This window comes from Ranitomeya variabilis, chromosome 4 (genome assembly GCF_051348905.1).
Source record: "Ranitomeya variabilis isolate aRanVar5 chromosome 4, aRanVar5.hap1, whole genome shotgun sequence".
Taxonomy (NCBI): Eukaryota; Metazoa; Chordata; class Amphibia; order Anura; family Dendrobatidae; genus Ranitomeya; species Ranitomeya variabilis.
The window spans coordinates 196,401,526-196,420,469 of record NC_135235.1 but is presented as its reverse complement, the minus strand read 5'-3'; the positions used below and the strand labels follow the sequence as shown (position 1 = coordinate 196,420,469).

The following is an 18,944-nucleotide window of genomic DNA, read 5'->3' as shown; positions in this document are numbered from 1 at the left end:
GCTGTATCGGAATTCCGATACCGAGATCCGATACTTTTGTGGTATCGGGTATCGGTATCGAAACAACATTAATGTAAAAATGTGTAAAAGAGAGAATTAAAATAAAAAATATTGCTATACTCACCTCTCCGACGCAGCCTGCACCTTACCGAGGGAAGCGGCAGCGTTCTTTGTTTAAAATTCGCGCTTTTCTTTCCTTACGTGAAGTCCCGGCTTTGTGATTGGTTGCGTCGCAGTCACATGGGCGACGCAACCAATCACAGCAAGCCGTGACGTAATTTCAGGTCCTTAAGGATTTTAAAATTACGTCCCGGCTTTGTGATTGGTTGCGTCGCAGTCACATGGGCGACGCAACCAATCACAAGCCGTGACGTCACGGGAGGCTGGACACGCGCGCATTTTAAAATGCGCGATTGTCCAGCCTCCCGTGACGTCCCGGCTTGTGATTGGTTGCGTCGCGATCAACCAATCACAAGCCGGGAGGCTGGACAAGCGCGCATTTTAAAATGCGCGCGTGTCCAGCCTCCCGGCTTGTGATTGGTTGACCGCGAAGCAACCAATCACAAGCCGGGACGTAACGGGAGGTTGGACAAGCGCGCATTTTAAAATGCGCGCGTGTCCAGCCTCCCGGCTTGTGATTGGTTGACCGCGACGCAACCAATCACAAAGCCGGGACGTAATTTTAAAATCCTGAAGGACCTGAAATTACGTCACGGCTTGCTGTGATTGGTTGCGTCGCCCATGTGACTGCGACGCAACCAATCACAACGCCGGAACGTAATTTTAAAATCCTGAAGGACCTGAAATTACGTCACGGCTTGCTGTGATTGGTTGCGTCCCGGCCACATGGGCGGCACGCGACCAATCACAAGCCGGGACTTCACGTAAAGGAAAGAAAAGCGCGAATTTTAAACAAAGAACGCTGCCGCTTCCCTCGGTAAGGTGCAGGCTGCGTCGGAGAGGTGAGTATAGCAATATTTTTTATTTTAATTCTTTCTTTTACACATTAATATGGTTCCCAGGGCCTGAAGGAGAGTTTCCTCTCCTTCAGACCCTGGGAACCATCAGGGATACCGTCCGATACATGAGTCCCATTGACTTGTATTGGTATTGGGTATCGGTATCGGATTGGATCTGATACTTTGCCGGTATCGGCCGATACTTTCCGATACCGATACTTTCAAGTATTGGACGGTATCGCTCAACACTACTCAGGACATAATTCAGTGGAGTGATTTCTGCCAGGAGAATTGCTTGGCCACATGTGTTGCTGCTGTTACTTCAAGCGTCCCTGAGTCACTTCTGGATTTTGTGGATGTGTTCTCTGAGAAGGGTTGTTCAGAGTTGCCACCACATCGTCCCTATGACTGTACTATCAGGTTTAAACCAGGGGCTAAATTGCCTAAAGCAAGGATGTTCAACATCTCCGGTCCGGAGAGACAAGCGCTAAAGGAAGACATTGCTGAAAGTTTGAGCAAAGGGCACATCAGGCCTTCATCCTCTCCGGTGGCTGCAGGGTTCTTCTTCATTAAGAAGAAAGATGGTGGACTACGGCCGTGTCTGGATTTCCGGGAGTTAAACCAGATTACGGTTCGTGACCCATACCCTATGCCTTTGATACCGGATTTGTTCAACCAGGTGGCAGGTGCCAGTGGTTTACCAAGCTTGACCTCAGGGGGGCGTACAACCTTATAAGAGTCCGTCAAGGTGATGAGTGGGAGACGGCTTTTAATACCCCTGAGGGTCATTTTGAAAATTTGGTGATGCCATTTGGGTTGACAAACGCACCTGCAGTGTTCCAACATTTCATAAATGATGTGTTCTCGCATGTTTTGGGGAAATTCGTTATTGTGTACCTTGATGACATCCTCATATATTCTTGCGACCGTGACACTCATTTAGATCATGTCAGGCAGGTGTTACAGCTTCTCAGAGAGAATAAGCTGTATGCAAAACTGGAGAAATGTGTGTTTTCGGTACAAGAGTTGCCTTTTTTGGGCTATATTGTGTCTGCTTCGGGTTTTAAAATGGACTCCGCTAAGGTGCGGTGTTGCATTGGGAACGGCCTGATAACCTGAAAGCACTTCAGCGGTTCCTTGGGTTTTCTAACTACTATAGGAAATGTATCAAGGATTTTTCCACCATTGCTAAACCGCTAACTGACATGACTAAAAAGGGTACCAATTTCTCCGTTTGGCCTGAGGCTGCTGTGTGTGCATTCGAATCTCTTAAGAACAGGTTTGTTTCGGCCCCCATTCTGGTGCAGCCAGATGTATCGAAACCTTTTGTGGTGGAAGTCGGTGCATCCGAGGTTGGTGTGGGGGTGGGGCTGTCACAAGGCTCTTCCTTGAGCGGTTTGCGTCCGTGCGCCTATTTTTCCAAGAAACTGTCCCCGCCGAACATAATTACGATATCGGCAACAGAGAGTTGTTGGCAATCAAATTGGCCTTTGAGGAATGGCGACACTTCTTGGAGGGGTCGATTCATCAGGTCACCGTTATTACTGACCATAAGAATTTGCTTTATTTGGAGTCTGCCAAGCGTCTGTCTCCCAGGCAGGCTCGCTGGGCATTGTTTTTCACACGGTTCAATTTTGTTGTCACCTACAGACCGGGATCTAAAAACACTAAGGCAGATGCTCTGTCCAGGTGTTTTCCGGGGGGAGATCCTCGGGAGGATCCAGTACCCATCCTCCAAAAGGGTGTTGTGGTTTCGGCTCTCACTACCGAGGTTGAGGCTGAGATTGCCGAGGCTCAGGAGGAGGTACCATCTGAGCTTCCCATCAACAAATCTTTTGTACCGCTTCATCTCCGCTTGAAGGTTTTGGCGGAGCATCATGATGCTGTCCTGGCTGGTCACCCAGGGGTTAGAGGTATCTTGGAGTTGGTGTCACGTCGGTTTTGGTGGCCCAAGATCCGACAGGACGTGGTCTCATACGTGTCAGCTTGTACCACGTGCGCTAGGGCTAAGACGCCCCGCTCCCGTCCTGTTGGCACACTACTTCCTCTTGAGGTACCTAGTAAACCATGGACGGAAATCTCCATGGATTTCATCACTGATTTGCCTTCATCAGCTGGGAACACGGTCATCTTGGTGATTGTTGATCGATTTTCAAAAATGTCGCACTTTGTGTCTTTGCCTTCGTTGCCTAACGCTAAGACTCTGGCTCAGGTATTTGTGCAGGAGGTGGTCAGACTTCATGGGGTTCCGTCTGACATCGTGTCTGATAGGGGGGTCTCAGTTTGTGGCAAAATTTTGGAAAGCATTTTGCTCACGACTGGGGATCAAGTTGTCCCATTCTTTGGCGTTTCATCCTCAATCTAATGGTCAGACTGAGCGTATGAACCAAAATTTGGAACAGTACCTTCGCTGCTTTGTCTCTGATAACCAGGAGGAGTGGTCTACCTTTCTTCCTTTGGCTGAGTTTGCCATCAATAATGATCGCCAGGAGTCATCTGGGGAATCTCCGTTTTTTTGTGTTTACGGGCTACATCCTCAATTTTGTACTCTGAGTCAAAGGGGCTCTTCCGGCGTTCCGGAGGCGGACCAGTTAGGAGCACAATTGTCGTCAGTCTGGAGGAGAGTTAAACAGCGCCTGTTGAGTGTGGGTACTAGGTACAAACGTGTGGCTGACAGTAGGCGTGTGCCAGGTCCGGACCTGAGTGTGGATGACTGGGTGTGGTTATCCACAAAAAACATAAGACTCAAAATTCCATCCCTTAAATTGGGTCCACGGTTTATTGGTCCATTTAGGATCACCACCATCATTAATCCAGTAGCATACCGACTGGAGCTCCCTACGGTGTATAAGATACACAACGTGTTCCACAGGTCACTTCTGAAGAAGGTGGTGGGTTCTGTGGACGCGGCGCCTATGCTGCCACCTCCAGTCTTGGTGGACGGTAACCTGGAATTTGAAGTCTCCAAGGTGGTTGACTCTCGTGTAGTGCGCCGCACTTTACAGTACTTGGTACACTGGCGTGGTTATGGGCCTGAGGAGAGGTCCTGGGTACCAGCCTCGGACATTCATGCGGCTCGGCTAATCAGGTTTTTTCATAGTCGCCATCCGGACAAGCCGGTTCCTATAAGCCGTGAGGGCCCTGGGGTCCCTCGTAGAAGGCGGGGTACTGTCATGTCGGACGCCGTTCAGACCAGGTCGTCCGACAGACAGCGGTAGTTCCGCTTTTGACCACTATGTGCTCATTGGCGTCGGCTAGATTTTGTCTAGCTGTTCTGGGGTTAATTTACCTTATCCTCGGATTAGTAGCTGGGCCTTGCTCATTGCCTTTAAATAGTTCTCCTGATCATTGGGTGTCGCCAATTATAGCTTCTGTCTTGCGCATTTGTTATCTCGGTTTGGAGTGGAGAGCTGGTTGTTGGAGAATCGTTGCTGGTGGTGTATTTTCCTTTGTCTTATTTAATCCCTTCCTATATTTGTGTTTATTTTGCCCTGCACATTTATAGTGTATTCCTGAGTGACTGCTGCGTGGTATATATTTTCCTTTATCCTTGTCTGTGCTACCTGTGGGTATTGGTGTATTACATTCACTGGGTGGAGGGCGGAGGTCTCCAGCTCAGGGTTGAGTCAGGAGGCAGGGTGAGGTTCGAGGCCTGAACATGCACACCATCAGTTTAAACTTCAGGTAGAGGGCCAGTCAGTATTTCCCTAGTCTTAGGGAAATTGCAGGGGCCCGGGTTATTAGCGCTCGCCCACCTAGTCTCCCCGTGACATTTACATTCTATGGGGGCTGTGCTGCATTACATTCTATGGGGGCTGACTGCATTGCATTCTATGGGGGCTGGCTGTATTACATTCTATGGGGGCTGTGCTGTATTACATTCTATGGGGGCTGTTCTGCATTACATTCTATGGGGGCTGTGCTGCATTACATTCTATGGGGGCTGTGCTGCATTACATTCTATGTATATATACCGACCTTCGGGCCCTGCCACTGCCTTTATTGACCAATTCTCCACCTGGCTTCTTCACTTTCTCTCTGCTGACATTCCCACGATCATCATGGGTGACTTCAACATCCCCATTGATACCCTTCAGTCAGCAGCCTCCAAACTACTGTCCCTTACCTCATCCTTTGGACTTACTCAACTGTCCTCCGCAGCCACCCACACGGACGGGCATACACTAGACCTGGTATTCACCCGTCTCTGCTCTCTATCTAACTTCACCTCCTCCCCTCTCCCTCTATCCGACCACCATCTGCTCACCTTCTCATCCCTGTCCTCCTCACCGGTCATCCATGTCCAGCAACATGCGCACCCACGCAGAAACCTTGCACACCTAGACACCCACACACTCTCTGACTCCATCCTACCACTGGGATCTATATCCTCACTCCACGACACAGACACTGCCACTGCTTTCTACAATGCCACTCTCACATCAGTTATTGACACGGTTGCCCCTCTCGTCCATGGCAGAGTGCGACGTATCAATAGACAACCTTGGCACAATAACACCACCAAAAAGCTCCGGCAAGTGTCCAGGGTTGCGGAGCGGCGTTGCAAGAAAACACACTCGCAAGATGACTTCACTGTATTCAAACAAGCAACACTCGCTTTTAAATCTGCTCTCACCTCTGCTAAACAGGTCTACTTCACAACCCTCGTATCTTCCCTATCCTACAACCCCAAACAGTTATTCAAAACCTTTAACTCCCTCCTCCGCCCCCCACTGCCCCCTCCAACCTCCCTCATCTCTGCTGAGGACTTTGCCACACACTTTCAAAATAAGATCGACCAGACAAGGCAAGTCTTTATTGTTCAACCACCACAACCCCTTTGCATACCAGACCAATGCCCAAACCCCATAACCTCCCTATCCAACATCACTGAAGGGGGGCTTATTTGTCTCCTCTCCACCTGTGCGCTCGACCCCATCCCATCCCACCTCCTCCCCAACCTCACCACCACACTTATCCCATCCCTAACCCACCTCTTCAACCTATCACTAACTTCTGGCACCTTCCCCTCTGCTTTCAAACATGCCACAATCACGCCTATCCTTAAAAAGCCAACCCTCGATCCAACTGCTATGTCCAGCTATCGCCCAATATCGCTGCTCCCATTCGCTTCCAAACTCCTGGACCAGCACGTCCATGCTGAACTCTCCTCCCACTTCTCATCTAACTTGTTGTTCGACAATCTACAATCTGGTTTCCGCCCCCATCACTCAACTGAGACTGCCCTGACCAAAATCACTAACGACCTACTTACCGCCAAAGCTACTGGACAATACTCTGTACTCCTCCTTCTAGACCTGTCCTCTTCTTTCGACACAGTTGACCACTGCCTCCTACTACAGATCCTCTCCTCTTTTGGCATCAAAGACCTCGCCCTATCCTGGATCGCCTCGTACCTTTCCAACCGCACATTCAGCGTCTCCCACTCCCACACTACCTCCTCATCCCACCCTCTCTCTGTTGGAGTCCCCCAAGGCTCTGTTCTAGGACCCCTACTCTTCTCAATCTATACACTTGGCTTAGGACAACTCAAAGTCCCATGGATTCCAGTACCACCTCTATGCTGATGACACTCAGATCTACCTCTCTAGCCCAGATGTCACCGCTCTGCTGTCCAGAATCCCAGAGTGCCTATCAGCCATATCCTCCTTCTTCTCCTCTCGCTTCCTCAAACTCAATGTGGACAAATCTGAACTCATCATCTTTCCTCCATCCCACAAATCTTCCCTACCTGACCTATCTATCGCAATCAATGACATCATGCTTTCCCCTGTACCCGAAGTCCGCTGCCTCGGAGTAACCTTCAACTCTGCCCTGTCCTTCAAACCGCACATCCAAGCTCTTTCCACCTCCTGTCGCCTCCAGCTCAAAAATATCTCCAGAATCCGTCCTTTCCTCAACCCTCAATCTACTAAAATGCTTGTGCATGCCCTCATCATCTCCCGCCTTGACTACTGCAACATCCTTTTCTGTGGCCTCCCAGCTAACACCCTTGCCCCTCTCCAGTCCATCCTTAACTCTGCTGCCCGACTAATCCATCTCTCTCCTCGCTACTCCTCTGCTTCCCCCCTCTGCAAAGCTCTTCACTGGCTCCCTGTTCTGAATTCCGCTCTTGGGCGCCCTCCGGTGGTTGTAAGTGGCACTTTTGTGAGTTCTGCTCTTGGGCTCCCTCCGGTGGTTTTAAGTGGTACGGCTGCTCCTTGGATTTAGCAGTCTGCAGCTGCTTCCACTGATCGTCTATTCTGGCTCGGCTATATAGCCTGGCTCTATCCTTCAGCCAGTGCCAGTTGCCAATGGTTCCTGCTTGGATTCACATCTCTGCTTGGATTTCCCTGATATTCTGACCAGTTCAGCAAAGATAAGTCCTTGCTTGTTCTTTTGCTGTCCACATATTGTGGACTTAATCGTTCTGCACATTCTATGTTTTTTCTTGTCCAGCTTGTCACTATGGATTTATTCAGTTAAGCTGGAAGCTCTGGGTAGCAGATTTACCCTCCACACCTTTAGTCAGGTGTGGAGATTTTTGTAAACTCTGTGGTGGATTTTTCTAGTTTTTAATACTGACCGCACAGTATTCTGTCCTGTTCTATCTATCTAGCTAGATTGGCCTCCTTTGCTTCATCCTGGTTTCATTCTGCGTATGTCATTTCCCTCTCCACTCACAGTCAATATTTGTGGGGGGCTGCCTATACTTTGGGAATTTTCTCTGAGGCAAAATAGCTTTCCTGTTTCCATCTTTAGGGGTAGTTAGTCCTCCGGCTGTGACGAGGTGTCTAGGGAGTGACAGGAACATCCCACGGCTACTTCTAGTGTTGTACTCAGCTCAGGAACTGCGGTTAGTACAGGTACCACCTCCTCCAGAGCTCATCCCATGTTGCTCCTAAACCACCAGTTCATAACAGCTCCCATTCCCTCAGCGTATCCAGTTCAAATTACTAATACTGACCTACAAAGCCATCCATAACCTGTCTCCTCCATATATCTCTGATCTAATCTCCCGATATCTTCCCTCACGTAATCTCCAGTCATCCCAAGACCTCCTTCTCTCCTCCACACTTATTCGCTCCTCATCCAATCGCCTCCAAGACTTCTCCAGAATATCCCCCATCCAATGGAACTCTCTGCCCCAACACGTCCGACTATCAACCACAGTCGGATCCTTCAGACGGAACCTGAAAACTCATCTCTTCAGGAAAGCCTACAGCCTGCACTGACACAGCTGCCGCCTCATCACTATCGAAGCTACCGCCTCACCAACACCGGGGCTCCTGCAACCCCCAACCTACTTTCTCCTTCCCCATAATCCTGTAGAATGTAAGCCCGCAAGGGCAGGGTCCTCGCCCCTCTGTATCAGTCCGTTATTGTTAGTTTGTTTACTGTAAGTGATATCTGTAACTTGTATGTAACCCCTTCTCATGTACAGCATCATGGAATCAATGGTGCTATATAAATAAATAATAATAATAATAATAATGGGGGCTGTGCTGCATTACATTCTGTGGGGCTGTGCTGCATTACATTCTATGGGGGCTGTGCTGTATTACATTCTATGGGGGCTGTGCTGTATTACATTCTATGGGGCTGTGCTGCATTAAATTCTATGGGGCTGTGCTGCATTACATTCTATGGGGGCTGTGCTGCATTACATTCTATGGGGGCTGTGCTGTATTACATTCTATTGGGGCTTTGGTGTATTACATTCTATGGGGGCTGTGCTGTATTACATTCTATGGGGGCTGTGCGGTATTACATTCTATGGGTCTGTGCTGTGTTACATTCTATGGGGGCTGTGCTGCGTTACATTCTATGGGGGCTGTGCTGCATTACATTCTATGGGGGCTGTGCTGCATTACATTCTATGGGGGCTGTGCTGTATTACATTCTAATGGGGCTGTGGTGTATTACATTCTATGGGGGCTGTGCTGCATTACATTCTATGGGGGCTGGCTGTATTACATTCTATGGGGCTGTGCTGTATTACATTCTATGGGGGCTGTGCTGCGTTACATTCTATGGGGGCTGTGCTGCATTACATTCTATGGGGCTGTTCTGCATTACATTCTATGGGGGCTGTGCTGCATTACATTCTATGGGGGCTGTGCTGCATTACATTCTATGGGGGCTGTGCTGCATTACATTCTATGGGGGCTGTGCTGCATTACATTCTATGGGGACTGTGCTGCATTACATTCTATGGGGACTGTGCTGTAATGCTGGATACAGCTGTGATTGTAGGTTATATAGTCGTGTTACACTCCCCTCGCTTCTTGTAACCTACAAGTGTACAAGGATATTATACAGTCACCAGGCAACAAGTGGGCCTGTGGACCTTCAAATGCCAGGGCTGAATTTTAGTCCCAGACCGGCCCTGAAGGGTGCCCAAACTTTTACATGCCATTGTATAAGGGGAGGGGGAAAAACTTAAGGGGAGGGGGAAAAAATAATAAATTACTGATAGGGGTTTGTTATAAATCTCCAAAAATAATGGAAGCAATGGAGAATATCCTCGTAAAGCAAATAGATGAAGCTGCGACTCAAGGAGAAGTCATTATTATGGGGGACTTCAACTACCCTGAAATAGATTGGGGAACAGAAACCTGCAATTCCAGTAAAGGTTATTGGTTTTTGACAACTATGAGAGACAATTACCTTTCACAACTGGTTCAGGACCCAACAAGAAGGGGGGCACTGCTAGACCTAATATTAACCAACAGGCCAGACCGCATAACAAATATAAGGGTTGGGGGTCACTTGGGGAATAGTGATCACAAAATTATAAGTTTTCATGTCTCCTTTAATAAGATGTGTAGTAGAGGGGTGACAAGGACACTAAACTTCAGGAGGGCAAATTTCCAATGGATGAGAGAGGATCTTGGTGCAATTAACTGGGACGATATCCTGAGACATACAAGTACACAAAGAAAATGGGAGACGTTTATTAGCATCCTGGGTAGGACCTGTGCACAGTATATACCGTATGGGAATAAACATACTAGAAATAGGAGGAAACCAATATGGCTAAATAGAGCTGTAAGGGGCACAATAAGGGACAAAAAGAAAGCATTTAGAGAATTAAAGGAAGTAGGTAGTGAGGAGGCATTAAATAAATACAGAAAATTAAATAAATTCTGTAAAAAGCAAATCAAGACAGCAAAGATTGAGACAGAGAGACTCCTTGCCAGAGAGAGCAAAACTAATCCCAAAATATTCTTTAACTACATAAATAGTAAGAAACTAAAAAATGATAGTGTTGGCCCCCTTAAACATAGTCTGGGTGAAATGGTGGATGAGGATGTGGAAAAAGCCAATATGCTAAATGACTTTTTTTCATCAGTATTTACAAAAGAAAATCCCATGGCAGACAAAATGACTAGTGGTAAAAATTCCCAATTAAATGTTACCTGCTTAACCCAGCAGGAAGTACGGCGGCGTCTAAAAATCACTAAAATTGACAAATCTCCGGGCCCGCATGGGATACACCCCCGAGTACTGCAGGAATTAAGTACAGTCATTGATAGACCATTATTTTTAATCTTTAAAGACTCCTTAATAACAGGGTCTGTACCACAGGACTGGCGTATAGCAAATGTGGTGCCAATATTCAAAAAGGGGACAAAAACTGAACTTGGAAATTATAGGCCAGTAAGTTTAACCTCTACTGCGGGTAAAATCCTGGAGGGCATTCTAAGGGATGCTATACTGGAGTATCTGAAGAGGAATAACTTCATGACCCAGTATCAGCATGGGTTTACTAGGGACCGTTCATGTCAGACTAACTTGATCAGCTTCTATGAAGAGGTAAGTTCCGGACTGGACCAAGGGAGCCCAGTGGATATAGTGTATATGGACTTTTCAAAAGCTTTTGATACGGTGCCACACAAAAGGTTGTTACATAAAATGAGAATAATGGGGATAGGGGAAAATATGTGTAAGTGGATTGAGAGCTGGCTCAGGGATAGGAAACAAAGGGTGGTTATTAATGGAGTACACTCGGACTGGGTCGCGGTTAGCAGTGGGGTACCACAGGGGTCAGTATTGGGCCCTCTTCTTTTTAACATATTTATTAATGACCTTGTAGGGGGCATTCAGAGTAGAATTTCAATATTTGCAGATGACACAACTCTGCAGGGTAATCAATACAGAGGAAGACAATTTTATATTACAGGATGATTTACGTAAACTAGAAGCTTGGGCTGATAAATGGCAAATGAGCTTTAATGGGGATAAATGTAAGGTCATGCACTTGGGTAGAAGTAATAAGATGTATAACTATGTGCTTGGTTCTAAAACTCTGGGCAAAACCGTCAATGAAAAAGACCTGGGTGTATGGGTGGATGACAAACTCATGTTCAGTGGCCAGTGTCAGGCAGCTGCTACAAAGGCAAATAAAATAATGGGATGCATTAAAAGAGGCATAGATGCTCATCAGGAGAACATAATTTTACATCTATACAAGTCACTAGTTCGACCACACTTAGAATACTGTGCACAGTTCTGGTCTTCGGTGTATATGAAAGACATAGCAGAACGGGAGCGGGGGCAGAGAAGAGCGACCAAGGTTATTAGAGGACTGGGGGGTCTGCAATACCAAGACACGTTATTACACTTGGGGCTATTTAGTTTGGAAAAGCGAAGGCTAAGGGGTGATCTTATGTTAATGTATAAATATATGAGGAGACAGTACAAAGACCTTTCTGATGATCTTTTTAATCATAGACCGGTGACAGGGACAAGGGGGCATCCTCTACGTGTGGAGGAAAAAAGGTTTAAGCATAATAACAGACGCGGATTCTTTACTGTAAGAGCAGTGAGACTATGGAACTCTCTGCCGTATGATGTTGTAATGAGTGATTCATTACTTAAATTTAAGAGGGGACTGTATACCTTTCTGGAAAAGTATAATGTTACAGGGTATATATATTAGATTCCTTGATATGGCGTTGATCCAGGGAACTAGTCTGATTGCCGTATGTGGGGTCGGGAAGGAATTTTTTTCCCCATGGTGGAGCTTACTCTTACCACATGGGTTTTTTTTGCCTTCCCCTGGATCCACATGTTAGGGCATGTTAGGCTATGGGTTGAACTAGATGGACTTAAAGTCTTCCTTCAACCTTAATAACTATGTAACTATGTAACTATGTATAGTTCCATTATATTCAACAGCACTTTACATGCATGATCATCACTGTCCACATTGGGGCTCACAATTTAGATTCCCTATCAATATGTCTTTAGGGTGTGAGAGTAAACTGGAGAACCTGTAGGAAACCCACGTAAACACGGGGAAAACATACAAACTCCTTGCAGACAGGAAGAAAAAAATGGAGTAGCCATGAACCACAAAAGTGAAATTAAAGAATAAATGTTATTCAAGAAAGTAAATTATAATATCAAATACCAAACAATAAGTCTTGAAGCAAAGAAGGAACAAACAGTAGGGGGTTATACCATAAGGAAATATTGTATATGGGGTCAGTGTGTTTCACTACTGCTTTTTCAAGGGGAGGTGCTTCTGATATGTGTCGCATGCGGGCTACCCTGTTGCGTAAATAACATGCGCGCAACACGTCATTGATTGGAAAGTAAATAGGAAAAGGGGGAGAGAGAGGGAGGGAGAGTAGAAAAAAAGAGGAAGGGGTGTGGCGAGAAGAAAATCAGAGTGAACACAGAAAATAAAAGAGGCAATGAAAAGCCTGGCAAAAGCCTCAGTGTGACATGTGAGTACGTCTTTAAAAAGAATGAATGGAAGTGTGGAATAAATCCACAACCAGTAAGCAATTTTTTATTAGTGTAATAGAAGTAGTACCAAAGAGATCTAAAGTCAGGTGGATGAGTAGCAACAGTGATCATGTGAAATGAAAGGTGGAATGATTACCACAACAGTGGTAAATAACAAAGTGCTGGAGTGCATTATAGAAAATAGAGTGTAAGGTTGATACAATTGTGTCACCCAAAACATCATAAACATCTTCTTTTCTTCTCTTTTCTCCCTCCCTCTCCCTTTTCATTTACCTTCATTACATATAACTTTGTTGGATTATGACCCATAGAGAGCGGCATAAATTTTCTCTTAGTCCTGAAGGACACATCAAAGATGGTCACGTCCACCAGAGCTACAATATAGTGGATGCATCTGTGCGCATGCTCTGTGTGTTGTACACCGTAGTACCCAGCACCGTCCATCAATGACACATTGCTCACATGTTATTGACATCATAGAGTCGACGCCGTGATGGTGACGGGCAGCCCTACCCCAACGGTGCGAACAGCAGTGGGCATGTGCAGATGAATTAGCTCCACCGGTGGGTCCGTGTATATATAATCCTAAAGGGTAAGCATATCACAAGCACCTCCCTTGAAAAAGTGGTAGCAAAACGCGCGTCGGGGCTGTGTGGGGCATTCCATTCTATTACAACATGGGTAAGTGGCAGATTTTATTTTTGATCAATGACTAGGATTCTTCTGGGACACATGTGAGAACCTGGGCATTGCATTTTGCTTAGCATGACTAAGTAATAACTATAAAATTTACACGATATACTATTTAAGTTATGCTGATACACCTGTCACCAGCACTCCCATTTTTCCCTTCTTACTTTTTTGTGCCCCTCTATGCATTGGACCTTTTCCACAAAGTCTGCTGTACGTTTTGCTAATTTGCATTACTGATGATCACCTCTATAATTTATCACTACCTGGTGATTCTGACCCCATATACAATATTTTCTTATGCTATATCCCCCTACTGTTTGTTCCTCCTTTCCTTCAAGACTTATTGTTTGGTATTTGATATTTTAATGTACTTTATTCAATAAAAGGTATTCTCTTATTTCACTTTTGTGGTTCATGGCTACTTCATTTCCCTCTTGGTGTAATTGTCTGCACCCAAATAAAAAAGTCTGATCTCACATCTTTCCTGGCCAGATGATGGCTGTGATATTCAGCCATCATCTGCCTCTAACAGCTGCGGGTGGAGCATGAAATGCTGCTGCCAATCTTTGACAGCAGCGTGCATTATACTGCACCTTCATATTTATGTTTGCACAGATGTTGACAGTTTATGTGAATAAAGCACTTTATTATCTTTATCCCCTGACCGTCCCTCCACTACTTCCTATTAGATTGTAACCTCCTAATCAAGAAGGACTCACAGTCCTTCTGTTGAGGGGTCTCAACAGTGAAATTGAGCTTTTTGCCTTTAATTAACATCAATAAAGGGTGAGCGCTAGAGTCTATTTAAAGGAGGGGAATGCTATTATGGACCATCCCTGAGGAAGGAACGCGGCAGTTCCGAAACGCGTTGGATGTGGTCCTTCTCGCTCTCCCTAGCCGAATCACGTGTTTACCCACGTGTTCGTGACGTCACGATAGGTCCTGCTACGGCGGAGTACCTAACGGCTACACTAGCGCTCATCGATTACACGTGGTAGGCGAGCTTGGGGCGTTTTGCCACCGGCCGGGGCAGCGCACATAGCCTGCCTACCTGAAGATATCGCACAGTCCAGTTGGCGATAAAGCGGCACCCTCTACAGAGCTGCACAAAAGATTCTACGGTAACGCTACAGATCCTTAAGGTAACTGTGCCTTATTTGTATATTATCCATACCGGACTTACGCACCTGAACCCTGAATGAAAGATTACGTTCCGGGACAGACTCCAATTTGAAGGGATTATTCAGCGCGGGTATTCTATTATTAATTATTATTTATTATGTTTGCACAGATGTTGACAGTTTATGTGAATAAAGCACTTTATTATCTTTATCCCCTGACCGTCCCTCCACTACTTCCTATTAGATTGTAACCTCCTAATCAAGAAGGACTCACAGTTGTAGAAGAAGAGAAGTGGGTACTCAGCAAGGGTCAAAATGAGCCTCATTATTTTAAAGGGATTTTCAATTTTAAAGAAAATCTTGGTTTTTGCTTCCCCCCTGTGTACCCTGCTCATGACTTTTAGAGCTCATTTAAACAAGCATTAATCAGGCAGTGTGCGCCACAGTCTGTACATGGATCCACACTGACTGATCCGCTTTTGAGTTCCAGTCCATACATTAAATCATTGTTTGCTAACAGAACACGTGAAATCCTGTAGCAGTTCTCAGTGTAACAGTAACAAAAGCGAGGGAACCTCCCTCCCTGATCAGTGCCCGCTTCCTTCAAGGGCCGTACAGTAATAATCTGTCTCTGTGATAACTGCTATCTTGCGGAGAGGCATAACACCTAAATAAATTAATATCTGCTGATTTAGAAGTATACAAAAATCACAAATTTTTCATAGAGCGTGGATTGCCCCCCAGCCAGTCCCCAGCGGGTAAACTTACAGTCACCATATGCTTCCTCCTATATCTTGAATCTGTCTCTAGAATATCCATTGTCTCTTTTACAAGGCAGAACACTAAACGGAGGGCGATAGATGATTCCCTTTCTGTGGAATTGGAGAATGAATTAATTCGATCTGCACCGTGAGTGAGTTACACTTTACCCTGTGACCTGGACTTAGGCACAGTGTTACTGATAACGGGGTGTCTGTGTTCAGTGCATCATCATTCGCCGGCCAAAGAGCAACAAAGAGACAATACATTTTCCCAGTCATATACCTGCCATGTACTTCATAGACAGGAGTATGAATGTATATATATATATATATATATATATATATATATATATATATATATATATATATATATATATATATATATATATATATATATATATATATATATATATATATATATCTTAGGCAGTTGTGGTAAAGATGCTGTAAAGCATGTATACTTAGAAAAATAGAAGCAATCGTAGTTTATTTTTATCAATTAATAAAATGCAAAGTGAATGAATAAAACAGTAATATAAATTAAATCGGTAAATCAATATTTGGCGACCACTCTTCGCCTTCAAAAGGGCATCAATCGTTCTGGGTACTTGCACTTGCACTTAGTTTTCAAAGGAGCTCAGCAGGGAGGTTGTTCCAAACATTTTGGAGAACTGACCACAAATCGGCCAAATCCATAAAGAAAAAGGCCAAAATGTTAGGTCGGTTTGATCACCAGACTCACCACAGCAAATAAATAGTTAAGAAGACATCAAGATCGAAATGGTATAAAATAAAATGTTTTCTCGCTCTGCAAAACATAAGCCCTCACACAGCTTTTTTGACCAAAAATTGAAAAAGTTACAAGTATCAGAAAATGGTGAAAATGATCTTTTTTTTTTATTTTTTACAAATTTCAAATTGTTTTCACCATTAAAATAATAAATTAAATCGGACAAGTTTGGTATCGCCGTAATCGTATCAATGAACAGAATCACATTGCCAGGTCATTTTTACCCCACAATGTATGCTGTAAAAACAATTCCCTAAACACAATGTCAGAGTTGCTGGATGAGGTGGGGGTGTTTGGCAATTTCACTGCAATTTATTTCTTGTTTTCCAGTAAGTAAAGGCTGAGCTTCATAGGAGACCATGATGTACAATACTATGGTATTATATAGTATAAGCGATCACAATTTCAAAGCCCCTAAAAAGAGTAAAATAAAAAAGCAAAAAGTTTTTAAAAATATATAAACATTCCAATCACCCACCTTTTTTTGCCAAGTAAAAATACAAGTAAAAAGTAAAAGCAATAAACATGACTGATATTGTCAGGCCTTTAAAATCCATCTATCAAAATATAAACAATGTAATGAGAAAAAAAAATTCCAGAATACCAATTTGTTGGGAAACACTAAAAAAATACAATAAGAAGCGTTCCAAAGCATTATTTACTCAAATGGTTTAAATAAGATTTAAAGCTCTCTATGCCAAAAAATAAAACTTTGAAGAGTAATCTCCATGACTGGAAAAACAAAAATGTGACAAGTCTCGGAAAATAACAGGAACCAATTTTTATTTCATTTTTTTTTTTTTTTTTTTTTTTTAGAAGATTCAGAATTTTTTTCATCACTAAGAAAAAAAAAATCCATGCAAATTTCCAATGAACACTGAAAACAATACACTAAAATCTATAACTGAATTGTATTTTTTTCAGAATTTCATCCCACTTAGAATTTTTTTCATTATAAAATCGATGATTACAATTAAAACGACACCTCCTCTCTCAAAAAACCATCCCTGATATGGGTATGTCGACATTAAAATAAAAAAAGTTATGGCTCTTGGAAAAAGGAACAAAAATACAAGAGCAAAAATGAAAAATTGCATGGATGTTAAGGGGTTAAAGGCATTGCTCCACCATTACATATCATATTCGTTTCATAGGTCATAAAAGTTAACGCTGTTTTCTGTTTACATTGTTAAAAAAAAATGATTCTGTGAAATGGTATGACTTACACCAGGGGTCAACAGCCTTCAGATTTCACAATGCAAACTGTATATTTTATTAACTACGCTCCTGAACATGGAAGTTGTGAAATTATGGAAATCACAGCATGGAGAAACATGTTAACAAAAATCAAATGATGAAAAACTGTAAACAAAATTTTCTAAATATCTAAAATTATTCAGTCTGGAGTATGAGGGCCACGTGCAGAAATCCTGGCACTTACAGCCTCGGCTGCTATCAGGAATGTTCTGCCTCGATGAATGTATTTGTGCAAATCATCAAAGTCTGCTGCTGGCAGCTTCCTATGCAACTGCCAACCAAAGACGTCCCAGATGTGTTCGGTGGGAGAAGAGTCTGGAGATGCTGCAGGCCATGGTAGATGTTTGTGTATCTGGAATGAAGACTAGAGCGGAATGGCTACTGTACATTATACCACCCCACACCATAATCCTGGGAGTAGGACTGATGTGCCGTTCCCTTATGAAAGCCTCTTCATGCCGTTGACCATGTGGTCATTAGATGGAGACCAGAGGCTGCAATGGAGGCTGAAATAATAGTCTCTTCTCATTAGCAATGAGTTCCACTTTTGTTTTGGATGTAATGATAGTTGGAGATTGGTCTAGAGACCACGGGGGCAACACCATATAGATCTCAAAGTCCCCAATGAGGCTGATAATCCATATCAGAATGAATGTACAATCTCTTCCCACCTAACCTTATTGAGAAGCTCCTCAATGTTCTTCTTCCCTGGTCTTTCTGAATTTCCTCCTACCCAACTTGATTGACAGCTGTAGTTTATACTGCACACTATAAGATTACAGCAGCAGCAGCATGGAGGAGAGACACTGAGGAGCTATCAATGAGGCTAGGTGAGCAGAAATTAAGCAGCAGCAGGGAGGAGGGACATTGAGGAGATTTTCAATCAGGCATGGTTGGGAGAAAATTTTCATAAACAATTATATGGCCTGTCTGAGGGAGTACCAAAGTAAGAACACCAACCACATAAATCTTATATATGTTTTTATTATAGTGAAATCTGGTAGGAGATCCACTCAAAAAAAAAAAATAATAAAAATGTAATACTCAGTGTCATACAATATACATTGTAAAAATACAAAATTAATAAATCTGCTAATAAATCTATTTGGGCATTATGGACCTTGCCAACCTGATATTTTTCGCACCTGGATATCCTACTGATGAAGATGGACATCCAAGAATATAGCGCAGCTCTCGCTGCTGCCAAAGTCACCGTCCACCTAAGGTTGTTCATCTGTTCACATTAAATTGCACAGCCATTGGCCATCCTTGGGCAGGTGGGAGACCAGGCTGCAGTCACAGCCCAACTGGGTGATTTTTAGACCCTAGACCATTAACTTTAAGAATTTAACAGCGGCAGACATAAATCATGTGGGCATATCGGTGAGGGTTTCCCAGTGATAAGTTGAACATTTTGCCGGGATGGATTTGGCACCTTTGGGAAACTGGACAGTGCTCCAGCTTAGACTCTCCCGATCTGTGCTCCCTTCCAAATCTCACAGGAGAGAACGCCACTTTATTTCCTTTTTCCAGGTTTGGAGCCACTCCACCATCCCTTGTTGATTTGTTCACCAGACCACCACAATCCATTTGCAATGGGAAG

The 18,944-nt window shown here is 44.2% G+C and overlaps 1 protein-coding gene across 1 annotated transcript in view; it reads right to left on the bottom strand.

Annotated features, from left to right (window-relative positions):
• Nucleotides 1–15,454, bottom strand: part of LOC143770185 (lysoplasmalogenase TMEM86A-like) — a 28,360-nt gene extending 12,906 nt beyond the window's left edge. The window contains exon 1 of the mRNA XM_077259546.1: nt 15,302–15,454. Coding sequence (XP_077115661.1) covers nt 15,302–15,352 — 51 coding nt within the window. The 5' untranslated portion in view covers nt 15,353–15,454. The remainder of the gene's footprint in view (nt 1–15,301) is intronic.
• Between the last annotated feature and the right edge of the window lie 3,490 nt (nt 15,455–18,944).